The following is a 20448-nucleotide window of genomic DNA, read 5'->3' as shown; positions in this document are numbered from 1 at the left end:
ATACTTAGTTGGAGGTAATAAAAGAGAGATCTATACCAATTTAAAACATTTGTTTAAGCTCTTGCAAGAAACATTACTCCCACCTGGGCTTTTGGAAGTCATTTTAAATAACAACTGAAGCATAGCCTCAGTCATACAACTCAATATTTATTGGATAACTTTACACCTCTAGTTTTCACAGTTCATGTTTTTTATTGATAGAGATAATAAACATTGCAGTTCGTAATTTAAAACACTACAAATAAACAAAACCTTATTAAATATAAAGTACACTAAACCATTAAAATTAAATGAGCACTGACTAAATCAGGGGCTAATGAATAGTACGGCTTATTGACTGCAACTCCCAGAAGCCTTTACTCCAGTCGCCGATATATATCCTGAAATTCTATTGGCTTATTGCACTGTCGTTGGCCAATAATGTTTCAGGATACTGCCCCTTACAAACTGCCACTTCCTAAAGGTAAGGTGCAAATCTGTCAAACATATCTGCGTGTTTAAGGAATAATTTGTGTTCTTTTCAATAAAAGAATAAAAAATATCTATATTTTATTAAAGATCCGTTAAGGGAGCTGTAGCAAAAAAAGCGATGGGATCCGGAGAAAGCACGCCTAGGAGAGTTTCTTTCGGCCTTGATGAGGATGACAGGGTGAGGATTCTGCGTGGAGTGAAGGTAATCCAACATCCCATATTTACTACCTACCAGTCATTCTGGTTCACGATACGATTGTTTTTTTTTTTTCTGTGGGACTTTTTTGCTTGAATCTGTCGTCAGGTTACCCAAATTTCCTTCACTGAACGGGACAAGTTTGAGAAAACGGCACAGTGTTGTTTCGGATGTCTGTCATCTCACAAACACATGGATATGTAGGAGTTTTTTCGCACATGATTGACAGACGGGCTCTGGTTTATGACAGTAGAGTCCTTGCTAATCTAATGGCTCCTCAGGTGTGCAGAAATGTAATTGAAACCAAGAGCAGGTGTAAGTTATAGTCCTGTCGGGACGTTAAGCGTTGTAATCTTGCAATACTCTTTATAAAGAGAGTTGACTACAGACTGGAGAGTTTGATTCTTCGAGTGACTCGAATCTTTTTTTTAGTTCGGTCACTTAAAGATTCGTTCAGTGGCTCATGTAGCCAATTATGGTGTCCCATACACGGAATTTGTGCTCTGCATTATTCCCATCCAAGTGCACACACCCCCACACATATTTTTGCTGCAGCGCCCGGGGAGCAGTTGGGGGCTCGGTGCCTTGCTCAAGGGTCTCACCTCAGTCCTGGTATTGAGGGAGGAAGAGAGTGCTGGTCATTCACTCCCCCCACCTACAATCCCTGCTGGTACAGAGACTCGAACCCATCTGATTCTCTAACCATTAGGCCACGACTGCCCACTGCCCATTAGGTCAGTAGGTGAGGACAAGTGAGACCTTTTTGTTGAGCGTGAGTCATTAAATCATTCAACCAATTAGTTAGAAGAAACACTGAGTCAACCGAAACAAGTTATTCTTTATTATTAAAATTTGTGTGTTTACAAATCTGCAAGGCTGTTCTAGAAGGAATGATTAAGCTTTATCGTTTCTATGTGTATATATTTCTTGTTATATTGAGTATGTATTTGCTGGTTCCCAATGGTGGGAAGAGTTTTATGGGCTTGTTGAGGACATTTGTGTAACTTCTCCACTGTTTTTTTTTTGTCCCTAGCTGTCTGAAGACGTCCTACAGCGCATGAGGAATGCCAGTGCTGATCCAAGACCGCCTGACAACAATAAAGAAAACCTAGGTGTGACACAATATTTTCATAAATGTTTGCAGTTTATATGCCTATTGTGTGATGCAATTAGTGAGATATTTAATTTGTAATGCAGGTTAATTTTTCTGTAACCTTGCAGGTCAGCAGACTCGAACATCCAGCACATCTGACCCGCAACCTCCAAAGACACAGGCCAGGACAACTTTTCCTGACACTAAAGAGGAGCTCAGGAAGAGGTACTCTAGTGCAGGGTTTTCAAACTGGGGGAGTTTCAAACGAGGACCCTCGGGGGCCGGCAAGAAAGTGCTAAACTTTCTGTGGAAAAGTTTAGAGAGGAAAAAAAACTGTGTAAAAATTACTAAAAAAAAAAAAGATAAGTTAATAGATATTATTTAACTTTTACTTAAAAATGAAAATAAATAATAAAATTCTTAAAATAAATACACATTAATCAATAATAAGATTTTATTTAAAATAATTAAATAATACAAATTAGATTATAATAGACAAGTAAACAAAAGAAATAAGATGAAATTGATAAAATAAATATTACATCTAACAGTACAGCACTATAGTGAGTAGAACAAAAAAATTATACAATTTAATAGAAACTAAATATAACTAAATATGTAAAAAAAACTAAATATGTAGCTGCCTTTTTAAAAAAAAAATTGTATTTGGCATTGCACTGAAAAACTGTTTATATATCAACAATATATTAAAATACTAACACAGCGCCATTTTGAGCTGAGTCAACTGATCCAGTCAGACAGACACCACCAATATTATTCCTAAACACAGATCCACATGACACACCCTTCATTTCAGCTCTTTCTAGTTCTTTCTGAATCACTTCATATGTGTTTTAAACATTTTCAACCAATTCATCTTGCATTTTTCCCAATTATGCTTCTAATCTAATAATATATGTATTGATAAAATATGACATGAATACTAAACACTGTAGCTCTCACAAGGGAAGAGACCTTAAATTAGAAGAGGACTCATTTTTTTCCTGGATGCTGTTCAAGTGTGAATCATACAGTTGAAACAAGCATAAGAACAGTGGACAAAACACTGACTCTCTGTGGTAGGATTGAGAACTGCAGTGAGTGAATCATGGCTTGGCAACAGGCATGTAAATAAAGCCGTGTCTGTGTGTGTGCATGCTTGCACAGGTATGAGCAGCAGCAGGCCATTATACAGGAGGAGTTGGCTCACATCGCACGCAAAGAAAGAGAGGCAGCCCGGCAGGATATCACTCGAGCGGTGCAGAGAGAGCGAGTACAGACGCGGCAGGAGTCTGAGAAAGCCAAACAGCTGGTGAGACTCTTCTACAAACACTTCAGCACTGCACAATACTTCAGGACAGAAGTGTAACGATGCATGCAAACACACTCTGACTTCACTGTACTTTCAGACAAGCGATGTAAATATTGTACATAATGTTAGGTTTTTCCTTTGTCAGTCATCGTGTCATGTAAGGAATTTCAGGGCAGTTTGGTAGCAGTCATATTATTTTTGAAATTGTCTTATGGCACTGTGGTGATACCTTCTTTATGTGTACCATGGTAATGCCATGTTTTTTATAAATAATGATGTTTACTGTTAGTAGTGTACATTACCATTCAAAAGCCAGTAAGATAAAAAAAAAATGAATTTAATACTTTAGTAAAGACATTTAAGAAAATTAAAAAATGAAAGAAAGAAAATTCTTCTTTACCAATACAGGAATAAATTACAATTAGGATTTTAAAAAAATTAAATAAATGCAGCCTTTGTGGGCATAAGAGACTACTTTAAAACCAAAATATAACAGATTCCAAACTTTTGAACGGTATTATATTGAATATTCACTATATTTTTTTCTGATGATTTTGATGGCAATATAAAATTAAGCAATATTGTGCACTTTTTATTCATCCATTAAGTTTTCTAAAGACCATGCAATCAGACTAGTTTTGCAATTGTTTCTTGTCTGGAGGTGTTTTAATAGCGTATTTTAATTTAAAGGCCTCAGTTATCGTGAAAAAAGCCAGGGAATTTCAGTTTTGACAATATGGGACCTTTAAATAGCAGCAGCGTTACATTTTGTATGTTTGATTAATTTATGAATCAGTTCAAATGGTTCGTTTGAATGAATTATATCAAAACTCTGATTTAACTATTTGTTTGTGTTATTACACAAGTATTGTGGTAGAGATTATGAACTAGTTTGTAGTTATCTGTTCTGTCTTTTTAAGCATTTAATAACTTGCTTTATAAAACAGATAGGGCTGATTCAGAATTTTGATTCTGTTTTTAAACTATATGAATGAGTAAAAAGGACACCTGTGACCCCACATTCTATATTAATGCACCAAGTTGCTTTTATAAAATGGTGGCAACAGCAAAAAAAAAAAATGACACGCACTTAAATGTATACATTTAATATAGTAATATTTTTATTATATATAAAATATTACTATGTTAATTTAACTGTGTTAAATATTACTGTTAATTTAACTGTGTTAAATATTACTATGTTAATTTAAAATGACTTTAACACATGGCCTTTAGTGGCTTTTTGCTTAATTAGCTTTATCAAACATTAATCTCTGTTCAAACAGCCAAACTAGTTCACAATTCTGCAATAAATAAATATAATAAAAGAAAAAAATTAATAACTTGTATTCTTATCTCTCTTAATTTCCCAGTTTGAAAGTTTTTCTTTTTAAATAAAGTCCCGCAGCGAGGAACACTCGGCCTGGTCATGTCCCTGTCGGAGAAACACGCTACTGCTCTCTTGACACGGGTGAAATTGGCTTCTTTGAATTCCACTCAGTGTTTTCCTTTGTCCCATCTTCCACTTCCTCTCATCCACTTATTCAGGTCCTTTAGGGATTGTGTCCCTTCATTCTTGGGCCTCTGGAGGGGCCACCTTATCTAGTCTATACGAGTTACACATTGTACATGTCGTTGTCTTGTAGACATTGGATTGAAGGACTGTGTGTGTGATGTTGTACGTGACGGCCCGTGCCCGAGGATCCTGTGGTACATCTTGATGGTGTGTCTTATCTGAGCTCTGACATGTTCTGGACACTTAATAGAAAAGCTTCCCCTGGGCTCAAGCTTTGAAGAGTAAACATGTGTGTCTGTATGTGTGTGTGGAGGCAGGTTGTGAAGGTAATTATGGCTCAATCCACCTATTCATCCCCGAGCATCTCTCTCTCAACCTCAGTGTCTTATTAGCAGATGTGTGAACATGGCCAGATGTCACCACAACCCTCAGCTGTGATTCTGATGTTTGTGTGGAGTTCAGTATGGATTTTTATTTATTTATTTATTTTTACACCAGTGGTTCTCAGCTGGTCTTGCTTCACTTTATATACTTTTTAAATATTTATTAATATTTGAATTGACTTTTTATTTTTACAATTTAATTAATTTTAGTTTAGTTTTTTATTAGTTTATTATTATTATTTTTTTTCAGTTTGTTGAATTAATTTTAGTGTTTCAACTTAAACTTATTAATTTCAGTTAGTTGCCAAGATGACAGTAATACTGTTATTCATCAAGGATGCATTAATTTGATCAAAAGTTATGACATTAATAATATCTAATACAAATAAATGCTGTTCTTTTGAACTTTCCATTCATCAGTAAAATCCTGAAAAAAAATGATCATGGGTTCCATAAAAATATTAAGCAGCACAACTGTTTTCAACACCGATAATATAAAAAAATGTTTCTTGAACACTAAATCAAAATTTTTTTGAAGGATCATGTGACACTGAAGACTGGAATAATGACTGCTAAAAATTTAGCTTTGCATCACAGGAATATATTACATTTAACTTCTATTATAATAGAAAACAATTATTTTAAATTGTAATAATGTTTCACAATATTTAGTTTTTACTGATTTAATTATTGTAAGCATAAGAGATTTTTTTTTTCTTTCCAACACCGAACTTGTGAATGGTAGTGTAGGTCCAGCTATATGCAGCATTATCAAATATTATGCGTTTGAACAATCAATCAAATATTAAGTGATGGATGAGTAGAATTTGAATGGATTTTATTTAACAAAAGGTATTGCATGTTTTCTCCCATTTGAAAGCTGAAAAGCCTATTTGTTTAGCTATTCTACTGATGTACTGTTATATGGTCGGTAGCATTTTATTATTTACACTAGCACGGATTCTTTTCTCTATGGTCTATAGTCTACGAACCTGCAACCCATCAGTGAACCACCCTATATGTGGATTGCAAGCCACATGCAGTGTCTCTCTGTGATGTAGATGTAATGGGAAGTCTTATCGTTAATCAGAATGAAGCTGTGGCATGGCAACTCCTCTCTGTTCTGCTGGTGCGTTTCAGAGCAGAACATCAAGGTCTGTGCCTCTAAATATTCATGATTATCAATAATGTCCTGATCACTGGAGACCTCTCTTTTTAAACATGAGTCATGGTGAGATATCAGCTCAGCCATCTGAGGAGGAATTGATCCTTTGCTATCTGTTTCATGCAAAAGGATGTTCAAATATTGATATGAAAGTGTTACCGTTATAAATATTAGAAGTGTGTTCCAGTACATGAATACGCCATGATTTGGTATTTTTTACTCTGCATCTGTTCCAAAGTGAAGTTGAATTGAGTGGCAGTAGTGTTTTAAAGTGAGTGACGTGACATGTGGCCAAGTATGGTGACCCATACTCGGAATTAGTGCTCTGCATTTATCCCATCCAAAGTGCACACACACAGCAGTGAACACACACACACCGTGAACACACACCCGGAGCAGTGGGCAGCCATTTTTTGCTGCGGCACCCGGGGAGCAGTTGGGGGTTCGGTGCCTTGCTCAAGGGCACCTCAGTCGTGGTATTGAAGGTGGGAGAGAGCGCTGTACATTCACTCCCCCCACCTACAATCTCAAGACTCGAACCCGCAACCTTTTGGGTTACGAGTCCGACTCTCTAACCATTAGGCCACGACTTCACGTGTTGTAGTATATGATTGATCACCAGGCATCTAAAAGGGAATTTTCAGGTGTGTTATTGGTGGAGATGCATATGTTGTTACAAATTTGAAGCGATTTATTTATGAAGAGTCACAGTTAGAAACAACTGAAGATTGATGATTTATTTGGTTTGAATAGCTTTGCATTTGTGACACACTTTGCTTGTTCGTTTTGCTTTTTTTTGTTTTGTTCCACATTTGGTTTTGTGAGTGTATTGACTCACTGATTTGTTTCACTCTCTTTGTGAACATTGTTGCGATTTGTGATTCCTAATGTCTTTTTGTTTAATCTTTTTTTCAGATTTTTTTCACTTTTTAGGGAGAGTAGCTTTGTACTTGCATTAACATTTTGCCTTTTCATTACTCAGATTTGATGCCGTTTTTACATTCAATGTTTGAAAACCGCCTCGCATAAAGAATTGCTGTTCTCTAAGATATTGTCTTCCACAAAGAGGACAGTACAAATGTATTAAAATGCAGTAATGTGTCACCTCCGCCCCTGCACTCGCACTCAGACTGCAGGAACACTTTTTTTCTGTGAAATGCACCATTCACTGTCTGTTCATCTCCTGCCTTACTTCCTCCATCCATCTGCCAGGGCCTGTGCGGATGCCCTCCATGAGCTCTCACTGTACATGACAAGCCTTCACAAGATAAATAAAAAAATAACGGAGAGAGAGGGGAGAACTGTGGGTAATTTCTTTGCTCTTAAATGCATTAATGCGTTCCCTGGCCTGTTGGCAGGGAGAGGTGATAAGTTGCATTTGCATTTGGCACTCTCTTTCCACAGTTCCGTTAAAAAGCTCGTCTCATTAACACCGCTTCACGCTCGCCGCCGAGCTGCCCGCCTGCTCCTCTAGCTCAGTTGTTACTTATGCATGAGAGATGCTAAAATAATCGGAGTGCTTCTATGCCTGGCTTATCTCTCTGCGATAAGCACTCGGATCCTTTTCCAACCTCTCGTATCTGATTTTGCGTCAGATGAATGATGTTTTTTAACTCTGGTTTTTGAGTGTACCTGCGATGGTGTGACATCATTGCACTAAGTTTCACACTTGTGTGTGAATGGAGGCTGTGGGGGCTCACTTCATGTTGTTCACTATAATCAGGTTATGTAGTGATTCGATTCAGTCCTTTTACAGTATGAGATCACTATCATTTATTCATTTATACATTCCCCTGATCAGTATTTTGATGTTACACTAGTACTTCCTTGGCATCTTTAAATATTGTTTTCTTTGAATATAATTTGTGCATACAGTAAAATAGTGTAAATTTAGTTGTTAGACACTAGATGGCAGAATAACTCTTTAACACCATGTCAGTTTTTTAATGTCTGCCAAATCTCAATACAACGCCCAAGAGGTCTTCAGTGCTAATTGGTATTGTAAAATGTTTCTGGTACATTATTACAGTATTTAAATTTGGAATAGTAGTCACTTTTTGTTACCACTATCTATCTCTTGAGTTGAGAAAACGGTGTGGTTTTAGCTCATGAGAGTAAACTGAAGCAAGGCAGACTTCATTCATTCATTCATTCATTCATTCATTCATTCATTGGGTTTGCCTGATACTCTGATAGCCCAAGAGGTCTTCAGTGCTAATTGGTATTGTAAAATGTTTCTGATTAATTATTACAGTATTTAAATTTGGAATAGTAGTCACTTTTTGTTACCACTATCTATCTCTTGAGTTGAGAAAGCGGTGTGGTTTTAGCTCATGAGAGTAAACTGAAGCAAGGCAGACTTCATTCATTCATTCATTCATTCATTCATTGGGTTTGCCTGAGACTCTGATAACATGAGTATCAGTGCTAGATTTTTAGAATCAGTTTTTTGCTATTGCATAATCTTAATTTTTGCTCTTGTCTGCTGTATAAAAAATAATATTGTGAAATATTTTTACAATGTAAAATAACTGTTCTATTTGAATGTTTTAAAAAATGTAGCTCATTGCTGTGATGCCAATCTGAATTATCAGCATCATTACTGCAGTCTTCAGTGTCACATGATACTTCAGAAATGCTGATTTGGTGCTCAAGAAACATGTCTTATTATCAATGTTGAAAACAGTTACGCTACATATATGTATGCTTGTATATTTTTGTGGAAACCAAGGTTTGGACTAAGTAAGATGATTTAAAAAAAATTTTAAGAAAATTGATATAACAAGGACTTTTATTCAACAAGGACACATTAAATTGATCAAAAGTTACAGTAAAGACATGTATAATGTTAGAAAAGATTTCTATTTCAAATGAATGCAGTTCATGTAACATGGTGTAGTTTCACTAAAATCCTTCATATTCTCTCTCTCTATATGTAAATATATTATATTGAAAATGAAGGATTTCACTACAGTTCTTTATGCATTCATGTGTGTGTGTATTAAATGACTAGTGATTTCCTTTGTAAATGAAAGCTTTATCTCTTCATCAAGGCTGTGAAACTCCAGCCTCTCTTTTCATCATAGCTGTGAAACTTCAGCCTCATAATACACCTCATCACAGACATCAACCCCCCCCCCACAACCTCCAACAGAAGATAACAATAAGCACACGCCGCACCTTGTGAAAACGTCATCCCTTCGTTGATTTATTTACCTACTTTTCATCTCCCCTCGCCGTGCAGTTTATCAGAGAAGCTCAGTGTGAGTAATCCGGTGCGGCATGAGAGAGAGAGAAGAGAGTCGGTCTGGTAGCAGAGTCCTATCAGTAATTGTAATCTCAGTTCTGACATCTTCCTGCATGCAAAGCCATTAAGACTCCCGCGCTCTCTGAGCTCAAGCCAGGCCAGAGCTCAGGTAATTGCCAGCGGGGCCCGCGGCAGGCAGGTGTAGTGGATAGATTTTATCCGGTGCTCCCTGCACCGTTTCTTCCGTTCTAGCGTTGCTGTTCGAGCAGGAGTTTGGGATATGAGGGAATTAGGTGCAGGATTAGGTCTTGTGTTGTCTCTGTGTTTGTAAGTGTTTACTTATCACTCTGTCGAAAGGGCTTTTTTGAGTGTGTCACAGGTTGTTCTGGTAAGCGTCTTTGTGTCATTTGAGAATGATTTTCTGGTTTCCATGTCAACCTCAAAATGCCAGTGTTTATGACAAAAGTATGAGGAATTTGGTTATTTTGAACTTACTTATTACTTTTTGTGACCTTAGTTGAACACATAATTAGAAAGTTATTTGTTGAGAAAGTGGCAGAGTTCAAATGGAACAAAACAAAGGCTGGATTCAAACCTGTGTTTCCTGTGTGGGCACCTAGCCTCAACATGAACATATAGCATTTTAATAGAAATGCTGAGTTTGTCGGTTTTTGGACTTTATTGACAGTGAAATTAAAATTAAATCTGGTAATTTTGAATTTGTATGATAACCAAGGCTCTAAATGTCTGAAACATGTGCTAACCACTAGGCCACAACTTTTTTTTTAGACTGCCTGAAGGAGAACTAAAACATTTGTTTGGAAGAGAAAGTCTGACTGTTCCTGTCACCTATACTGACTGCAAGGTTAGAAAGAAAACAGAACAAGAATTATTTGAACAGAGAGGAAATAGGATTGTGGATGGATTTGTACCTTTATTTCATATACGAGCACCAAAACAACAAAGTTTGTCTCTTTTTGGACATTTTGTCACTTTTATTGATGTCAGAATTTTAAATTGGACTTATTTTGACACCTTTATGGACGGTGAAATGAAAGACATTGTCTTGCAAAAGTCAAATAAGTTTGTCTGCATTCAAACCTGTGTTTTCTGAGTGAGCACCAAGGCTTAACAAGTCTGAAACATGTGCTAGTTAGCCACTAGTCCACAACTCCCTTTTTTTCCAGGCTGCCTTTTAAGAGAAGTAGAAAATTAGTTTGAAAGATAAAGTTTGTTTTTGGACTTTCTCTCACTTTTATTGACTTTAGGATTAGAAAGACGACAGGTCAGGAAATTATTTGAGTGGAGAGAGGAAATAAGATTGTAGCTGGATTTAAACCTTAATTTCCCATATGAGCACCAAAATTGCACCACATGTGATAACCACTAGCCCACATCTCAGACTTTTTCTTAAAGGTTATTTTGAGTACTTTAAGAAAAAAGTTCAACTTTTTTGTTACTTTAATTGAACTGAAAATTTGAAATGGGAAGGAAAATTATTTTGGGAGAGAGAGGAGAACTGGGACTAAACCTACATTTCCCATATGAACACGTGCTAACTTGGCAATGACGTTCCTTGAGCATTTTAAGAAAAAAAAGGTGCAACTATGATATTTGTTGGAGAACGTTATCATTTAGGGGCAGGTGACCTCTGAAGGCGGTCGGGATTATGAATGATAGCTGTACACTTTACCTGCCATTCAGTAAAGGAAGATGAGCATATTAAATTTTCATACCTCATGAGCACTTGACCGTTCCGGGCTGATTCCTGTGTCTCTCCCTCTGGTGCCGAACGAATCCCAACCCTCTGTCAAATAGTTCCTCTAGATTTGTCTCGTTGCTCTAATCTCTTTTCCCTCATGTCATCAATATCACGTTCGAGACCCTGCTCGAAAATGACATCGGCTCTCTCTGACACGGTGGTCGGATCAGGCTCAGATAAGAGGCGAAACGCCGGCAGAGAAATTATTCATGGCAACGGCATGAGAGAAGCAAGTGGCCCTTCCTTCTCCTCCCCAGACGACCGCAGGGCCGTGCACTCTGGGTAGTCAGTTTGAATATTAAGTGCTAATTTATTGCGTAGCCGGGAGCTACGTGGTAAATAAACGCAGACGAGTAAATAGACGAGGAAAGCAGGAGGGAAGCTGTGCCCAGATATCAGATGGTAACGCAGCACATCCAACCTAGAGGGGATGACGGAGTATAAACACACACCGCAGGACACAACAGATGCACTGTGTGTGTGTGTGTGTTTGTGCAAGAGACGAATCTGAGAATATGCGACAACTGTTACTCATAGCGAGTTTCAGTCGCATTGCCTCCGAAACTTGAAATTAAATTAAATCAGTTTTTCATAAGACCCAGTTTAATCAATAGCCGTCTGGTAAGACCGTTATCTGGACATTTCATACAGGGAGAGCATTTAATTGCGGATTATCATTACTAGAGGTAGTAATAAATAGAAATGAGCTGTTTTAATTATGTTTTTGAATTATGTGGTGTCTGACTGAAACATTTTAACATCCAAATCTCATTTTTGTTCTAACTGGAAATGCGTAATGCTGAAATTTTATGTGTAATTGAGATACTGTAATGCAGTGGTTCTCAACATTTTTGACTCCATGGGTTCTGATTGTCCACAAAATATTTGAAGACCTCATGGCTTTTTACCGGATAAGGATTAAAATTAGTTTTTTACTCCGAGTTTCTACCCTATAAAATATTTTTTAAGTTGGCATAACTAAAAATGTAAATTCATTATAAACATGCCAATGAAGTTAGAAGTTTGTATTCATTTTCATGACTAGTTGAACTTGATGTACTAAAACGACTACAATAAAAACTGAAATAAAAAAATGAATAAAAACAATATAGACATAAACTAATAAAAATGACAAAAGCACAACAAAATTACTAAAACTTTTAAATTAAAATGAAAACAGATTTAAAAACTTACAAAAAACTTAATTCAAAATATTAATAAAAGCTATAATAGTATCTCAATACTAAAGTAACCCTCAAACAAACAAATATCTTGATATTTATTTATTTTTGGATTAAGTTGCTCTTAAAACCTTTATGTATTTTTCTTCTCTGAAAGTCTTTGGGGTCTGAACAACATTGACTTTCATTGTTTGGACAAAAAAAAAATCTAATTTTTGTTCCACAGATTAATTTAGTAAGCGATATGACTTACTCAAAGATGTTTTTTAACATTTGTCTGAAAAACCTGTTATTTGAGCTGTTTGAGTAACTCTGTTCAAACTAAATGCTGAAACTTTGATGGAGAACTCCGTGATAATACGCTATAGCTGATGTAATGTGTTCAGCAGCCTTCAGTTCATCATTCCTCCAGTGTCCTCACTTCTTCTTGAGCGTATACGGCCTGTCACTTTGCATCTATCCTGGCCTGGGTGCTGAGTTACAGCCTAACACACACGCATGCACCATTGTTTACGGTAAACCAACTTTGAGCAGGGCTCATTTCTAGACTTATCAGTGTAATTCATGCTTGCCTGAGTATTATCAGCCTGCTCCAGATCCCAAACAGAGCGTTACATGAGTGCAGCACGCCCATCAGATTGGCTTTGTCACCACAGAGAATTTAAAGAGGATAAAAAAAGAAATGACAAGGCGTGTGCGTAGTCAGGAGCTGTGTGTGTGTGGCTCTCAACAGGCTCTGTGAGTTCTTTGAGACGGAGTGATGAGTTTGCTGTCATCAGACCAGCAGGGAGCAAACTCTTGATTCTTCAGCTAAGAGTTGTGACTGCACATCAATTGAAATCTATATTAAAGCTGCAGTCCGTAACTTTTTTTACTTACTTGTTCAGATGGCAATATACGGTGAAAATTCTTATTTGGGTCATATTCCAAGACGTAGGCTAGAATCTGTGATTGCGAAGTACAGTAAAGATCCACACCGGTGCGGTGACTGACTGCCACACATACTCTTCAGAACATTAGATTAATCCGCGCTGGAGCCGTGCCGACTCGCAACCTACGCAAGCTAGATAATTCCGCACACAGCTGCAATTCCAGGTTTTCAAACAGAGATGGCGACAGAGGCAAAACTTACAGACTGCAGCTTTAATGTGCCAGTTTATATTAATAGCCAACAGGTAGGCTGACAAACTATATTACTTGGCAGAAAACATGTTTATTGTTATGAATACATTTAATTATTTATTAAACATGGGTGTCTCTTTTATCATATTGTTGTTTTACTGTTTTAGGAAAGTGCAGTATCTGATCAAAATCTTATAAAGATTGGATTCACATATTTTAAATGTAGCAAAAACGGTAACATTTTCGTAATGTGTTGCAGATGAACAAACGCTTAACATATAAATATTCCAAATGTAAACACGCATTGCAGACACGTGTAAAAATGGTATGCAAACAGCAATTTGCCTTGACCTTAAATACATCAACCTTAGATTAGTTTGAATATCGATAGAATATAGATGATGATGTGATTGGCTCAATGAAGGTGCAATCCATTCTCATCAGCAGTGTTGGGGAAAGTTACTTGTAAAAGTAATGCATTACAATATTGCGTTACTCCATAAAAAAGTAACTAATTACGTTACTTAGTTACTTTTTATGGAAAGTAATGCGTTACGTTACTTTTGCATTACTTTTTAAATCTGGACAGGGCTTGTTTGTTTGATTTTAAAATAAAAAAGTTAGATTTTTGGCAAATATAAAAGCCTTTTCACAAAAGTGAAATGAATAAGCCTCAGACTGAAGGGAAAAAAAAAAAAGTAACTTGCGTTACTTATTTCAAAAAGTAACTCTCTTGTATTCTCTTGTAAATTAAAAAGTAATGCGTTACTTTACTAGTTACTTGAAAAAAGTAATCTGATTATGTAACTTGCGTTACTTGTAATATATTACCCCCAACACTGCTCATCAGTAGTAATTTTAATGTTATGTATATACCATTATAGTATTTATTCATATTTTTATTGTTATTTTATTTAATATATTGTCAGTTTTTATTTTAAATTTAGTATTTTTTAAAATTATTTTTAAATATTATATTTCTATCTAGCTTTAACTTTTATTTAATTATTATTACACATTATTATACTATTATGACATTATTACACTACTGGCTCTGGCTCTGCACCCCTTTACCTAAATTCATTACTTCAGGCTTGTGTGCCTCTAGAAGCTTGCATTCTGCAAGTGAACGTTGCTTTATTGTGCCATCCCAAAGAAGCACAAAATCACTTTTACGGACTTTTAAATTAAATGTTCCCTCCTGGTGGAATGACCTGCCCAACTCAATCCGAGCAGATGAGTCCTTAGCCATCTTCAAGAATCGGCTAAAAACACATCACTTCCATCTTTATTTGACCCTCTAACTCTAGCACTCTCTATTCTAATTCTATTCTTAAAAACAACAACAAAAAAACAAAACTAACACTTCCTTTCTAATCTTTTTGTATTCTGTTTTCTTTTAATTTATTATACAATTAACAAAAGCAAAAAAGAACTCTAACACTAGCTTTCTCTATTCTTTTTCTATTCTATCTGTTTTCTTTTTTATTATATTATTAAAAAAACCCTTGCTACGTGTACTGCGTTAAGCTAACTGAGACTTGTTATAGCACTTGTATATCATTGCTCTTTTGTTGATTTTGATTGCTTCCATTGTCCCCATTTGTAAGTCGCTTTGGATAAAAGCGTCTGCTAAATGACTAAATGTAATGTAAATGTAAAATTCAGCTTTAGTTTTAGCAATTGTAGTACTTCAACTTTTGTTTTTTTTGTTTTAGGTAGTTGCCGAAGCAATATTTCAAATGTTGTTTTTTTTTTTTTTTTTTTTGCTTAAATTTAGTTTAAGTTAATCCAATTTTAATATTTTATTTCAATTAAGGAAACGGTTTTATTAGTCTTAGTTTTAACTATCAACACTGATTTTCATAAATGCAGCAAAAAAAAATAAAATAGAAAATGAATGATTAATTCATTTTAAGCTGATTTCTGTTAACAACGTGCAAAATGAACCATATTTGTAGGTCTCCTCTGATGCTCAGCTCTTGGTTTTAACTCAGCCTTTCCTTTTGCTTATCGCTGTAGATCCATGCGAGCCCTGGCAGTGTTGAGCACTTGGCTACAGCAAGCAGACCAGATTACCCTCTCCTCCATGTTCATTAAATACGTGTGAAACGCCCTGCTGCTGCTCCTATAATGAGGAGTGATTCCATTACACATAATACATTTGTTAGCACCCAATTTACAGTTGCAGTTAGGATCCCTTGGAGATTTGTGCTTGGCCTTTTACAGTCTCCTTTTCATGTTTGATATTTAACTGGTCAAGCACAAAAAGTAGATGTAAACAGTTTGTTGAAGCTGTCAGAGAGAATTCTGTCCTATTTTAACTAAATTTTTAAAAAAAGGTTTCTACAAAAAACATTGCTTAAAGTCCACATTAAATCAAAACTGACCCCATTTACTTTCTTAATTAATGTCTTTGGGCATATTATGCATGATTCATCAGTTCGTGTTTTTCTAAGCGTTTTCATTGCCTCGAGATGTCTTTTCTTTTTTGGTGATGTAACCAGATGAAATGAATAACTTATAAAAGTAGTAGTGTACTGTCAACCAAAAGCATTCCGCTGAAATGAATTTTCGGTTTTGGCCGAAGCAGATTTGAAGAGCTAAAATCGTTAACTGAAACTGTGATGTTTAGGTAGTAATTTTTCAATGGCACGTTTTGACGGTCAGTGTCTATTTAATGCAAACAACGTGGATCATCTACAACTTGTCAGCTGTGTGGATGCTAGGGCTGCGACGATATTGATTTCACATTTTTAATTGATCTTCTTTCCGTTAAACCAAGATATTTTAGTCTGTGCTGTTTTTTTTTTCAGTTGACAGTTCACAAAACTTCACTTAACGCAGTTTGTAGTGCACCATCCAATAATCACAATAAGCTTTGTGCTTTGCCACTTTCGATATGAATGTAATTCTGAGCTTTCAAACTATTTTATATCAAAATTAAAGCAACAATAGTTTATATGTTAACAATGAATCGGAGTATAAACATAATTATATCATTAAAAAGTGTATATAAACCTGCCTTATGTGCAGTTTAAATGTTTATATGCAACTCAAGTGATGAATTAATTGACTATTAAATAAACTTTATTTTGGGTTTTCAGCTAAATGAAAATTTTAATTTTGGATTTGGATTTGGTATTTCTGTAAAAAATTCATTTGTTGAATCACTAGTTATAGTCCCCTAACCTTAGTTCTAAGCAATAACAATGGAAAATTTGCCTGCCAACATTTTCACTGGCCCCATCAAAAAAGTTTATTTTTAGCACTGTATTTTTATATTAACTAGAAATATTAAAAGCACCACTAATGCTATCATAGCCTAACATGCTGCTCTCCTAACACGTCCAATCAAGTCCCAATAGATACAAGTCCTGCACCTTAGTATTTCCCATTGAAAATATACAAAAAATATTATAATAGCCCCATAAATGTGGTTTCATGTCTTCTTTAAACCTAAAATTTCAAATATGGATGTACATTTTCAAACATGTCGTTATATGTTGAAGAACCTTTTTTTTTCCTGTAGCTAAGGGTTAAGTGATGTTTTCCTTCTTATTTCCCTCATTCTCTCTTTCTCATGCCTGCCTCTGAACTGGATGCCTGGGTAAGCATGACCTATTCCACAGTCGTTGTTACATTTCTCTCATTCTTCCTATCTCTCCGCATCTTGTTCGCTCCTCATTTGAACATGGTGTTTTGGTTTTCATGCATTAAGCCCCGATTGTGAGCATGCAAACCGTGTCGGCCTCCGTGGCGGTTTCGGAGCTACCCAGCTAGAAAATTGCATATGATGCTCGTGCTGATGGAGGTGATTTACTGCTAGGCAGAGGGAAGGGGGAGATTATGTATGCCCGTAATTTGGGGTTGTGCTTTGTTGTGCACTGTTGTCTGGCTGCTACAGTACATGCGCCTCTTTCCCGGTCAGCGCCACGGGGCGTCTCTCCACCACAGCGTTCGTGCACGTGTGTCTATGTGAGAAAGCACGACAGTGTGAATGCTGTACCCCGCTGGGCTTAATGTATCTGTGTCTCGTACATAGTTGCGGAATGAGGGAAGCTAATTACAGGGGGGATGCTTGCATGTGTGCGATCATGTCGCTTACTGCGTTTCCTTGTCGAATATTGTTTGAATACTTGGTCTTTTTGCAGCTTTGAACTCATTTTTGTATGTTTGCTTGTGCTTGTATATCCCTCAGTGTTGTGTAAGGTAATTGCTGCTTTTGCTTTTCAGTGGCACAGATGTTTGCATGCTCACAAATAGTCCATATCATCTCAGACAGTCAATCCCCCCTGCTTTGTGCATGCAGAATTGGTGCCAAACAAGCCAATCGCGTTCAGATATTGCATACCTGTTTGAGCGTCACATGCATGGACGAAATCACCTACAAACTAGTGTACATCGTTATCTTGCGTCCTCACTTTCTCTGTTTATTTTTGGAATCCCTCCGTGTTGCAAATCCCCCTCAATGCTTTTTTCGAGGGCTGAAAATCTTACACCAGCTGTCCTTTTCCTAGAGTCTCTGGCAGAGTCGGCAGATCGGTTTTAAGAGCTTTTGGTCCATGCTGTTTGAGTGAAGCTGCGCTGTGCAACGTCCTGCGTCTGGCCTCTCTTGAGTATGGTCAACAGTTTTGGACCAGTAGGGACATATGCTGCAGAAAGCATTTGCTAATTCGCTGCCCAAAAATCTTCTGGAAATGCCAACAAATAGTGAAATTCCAAAAAATGACAGTTGGACTTTCAATGTCCTAAGCTTATAAGCCTTATGGTATAAAAATGTTTTTGAAATTATTAATATCACCAACTAGATCACAGGGCTTGATTTTGGGCATTGTGTTGCTTTCTATTTTGCCACACATTTATTTCTAAGGAATAAGTTCATCAGCACATTCTGGTCTATAAGGTATTTTTTTTCTGGATGTTCAGTCAGGCCAGTAGTTCAGATTTTTAAATGTAATGCCAACATTTTCACTGGCTACACCAAAAAGAATTTGTATTTTTTAATGTTTGTTTTTTTAATATATATATTTGCTAGTAATATTAAAATGTAAAAGTTTTGTACACTAATTTTTCTTGTTTTACATTTTTTTTCTTTAATTCTTTTTTTTTTCTCCTTTACAAAAAAAAAATGCAATAAGCCTCCTTATTTTTGGAATCAGTCAAGATTCAAAAACAATTGACTGACCACCCACTGACCAAAAATAATTTTTATTATTTTTATTATGCTAGAAGTATAAAGCACATTGATTAATCAATACTTTCATAGTTTTTTGTTGACTAAAGTATTTATTTATTTACTGATTTTATTTTAGTTTTTTTATTTACAAAAGGAAATTTTGCAACCGCTCTGCAGTTGAGCAAGATGATCAATTGAATGACACGCAACTCTTCATTTACTTCTTTCCAGGGGAATCAGCTGGAGAAGAAGGAGACGGAGCTGAAGGTGCTGGAGGCTTTCTACAAGGAACAGATCACACAACTAGAGAAGAAGGTTGGTGTCTTTCTGTCAGTTTAACCCAATTTATCTTTGATATTTTTTCCAATTTCATGTTTTTTTTAAACATGCTAAATGCTGATAGGCTTACAACGAAACACAGCGTCACACACGGCGGGCTAAAGTGAGCGGAGGAACGAAGCACAGCGTCACACACGGCGGGCTAAAGTGAGCGGAGGAACGAAACGCAGCATCACACTCGGCGGGCTAGAGTGAGCGGAGGCCGGCGGCTAGAGTGAGCGGCGGCGGGCGGGCTTGACTTTAGTCTTTGCAACTTTACAGGTCTTCTTTATGCACCAAGAGCTTGTAACACTCCAAAGAGAAAGGAAAAATTTAAATCGCATCATATGACCCCTTTAACACTAGAACCGCCAGAGGTCACTGTATACCTAAAAGAGCCAGCGGGTAAATTTTACCCACGCACATGACAATTGTATTTATATGGCTAAAGAACATATTATTTCACTGTATCATGCCACTGTCTTCACAAAGAAGTGTCTAGAGTCATGAAATTATTATGTCTAGTCATCAACTATATTTTTATCCTGTTGTTTTATGTTCTTAAATTACTAAAATAGCCTATAGACAATAATGAGCAATAATAATTCACCACACTGCACAGGATGATGCGATGACAAATTCAAGCGCACAGCTTCACCTAAATATTTATTAATCTGTTTAGTTATATCATTTATAATTTGAATAAGAGAATAACACCATTAAACTTTGGGTAATCAAAAAAATGGTTTTATTCATTACATCATATAGATCGGATTTTTTTTTCTTCAGGAAACAGGGAGACTAGAATAAATAGCAAAACAGAATGCCACTGTCTTCACAAAGAAGTGTCTAGAGTCATGAAATGATTATGTCTAGTCATCAACTATATTTTTATCTTCTTGTTTTATGTTCAACACTTTTTTAATGCAGGCTACACTAATCCATAACGGTCAGTAGCCTAAGCTAAAAAAAAAAGTCTGCACTGACAACGGAAATTAGAAGGTACTAGCCTAAATATCTGGGTGATGTAATATTTTAATACAATGTCATTAATCAATATATTAAGATAACCCATGCTATTTAAATTACTAAAATAGCCTATAGACAATAATGAGCAATAATAATTCACCACACTGCACAGGATGATGCGATGACAAATTCAAGCGCACAGCTTCACCTAAATATTTATTAATCTGTTTAGTTATATCATTTATAATTTGAATAAGAGAACAACACCATTAAACGTTGGGTAATCAAACAAATGGTTTTATTCATTACATCATATAGATCGGATTTTTATTTTTCTTCAGGAAACGGCCAGACTAGAATAGCAACACAGTAGCGAACAATAAACGATATGGCAAGACAAAAATTAAATAATTAAACCAAAGTTTGACCAATTAGAGTAACGTTAGGCTAAAACATGTAAATATGATATCTGGACTGTCAGATGAGCCGTCAGATGCTGAGCCGACCCAGGACGCATAACTTACCATCAGACTC

General features: G+C 36.2%; 1 protein-coding gene across 1 annotated transcript in view; it reads left to right on the top strand.

Moving 5' to 3' along the window:
* The first annotated feature begins 402 nt into the window (after positions 1-402).
* LOC107707034 (MICOS complex subunit mic25a) overlaps positions 403-20448 on the top strand; it is a 72989-nt gene continuing 52943 nt past the window's right edge. Inside the window, exons 1-6 of the mRNA XM_016510909.1 lie at positions 403-463; positions 559-673; positions 1701-1779; positions 1889-1985; positions 2928-3072; positions 18859-18942. Coding sequence (XP_016366395.1) covers positions 590-673; positions 1701-1779; positions 1889-1985; positions 2928-3072; positions 18859-18942 — 489 coding nt within the window. The 5' untranslated portion in view covers positions 403-463; positions 559-589. The remainder of the gene's footprint in view (positions 464-558; positions 674-1700; positions 1780-1888; positions 1986-2927; positions 3073-18858; positions 18943-20448) is intronic.

The sequence above is a fragment of the Sinocyclocheilus rhinocerous genome, unplaced genomic scaffold (genome assembly GCF_001515625.1).
Source record: "Sinocyclocheilus rhinocerous isolate Xijiao unplaced genomic scaffold, SAMN03320098_v1.1 scaffold714, whole genome shotgun sequence".
Taxonomy (NCBI): Eukaryota; Metazoa; Chordata; class Actinopteri; order Cypriniformes; family Cyprinidae; genus Sinocyclocheilus; species Sinocyclocheilus rhinocerous.
The sequence above is the reverse complement of the archived record's forward strand: the minus strand, read 5'-3'. Positions and strand labels throughout refer to the sequence as shown.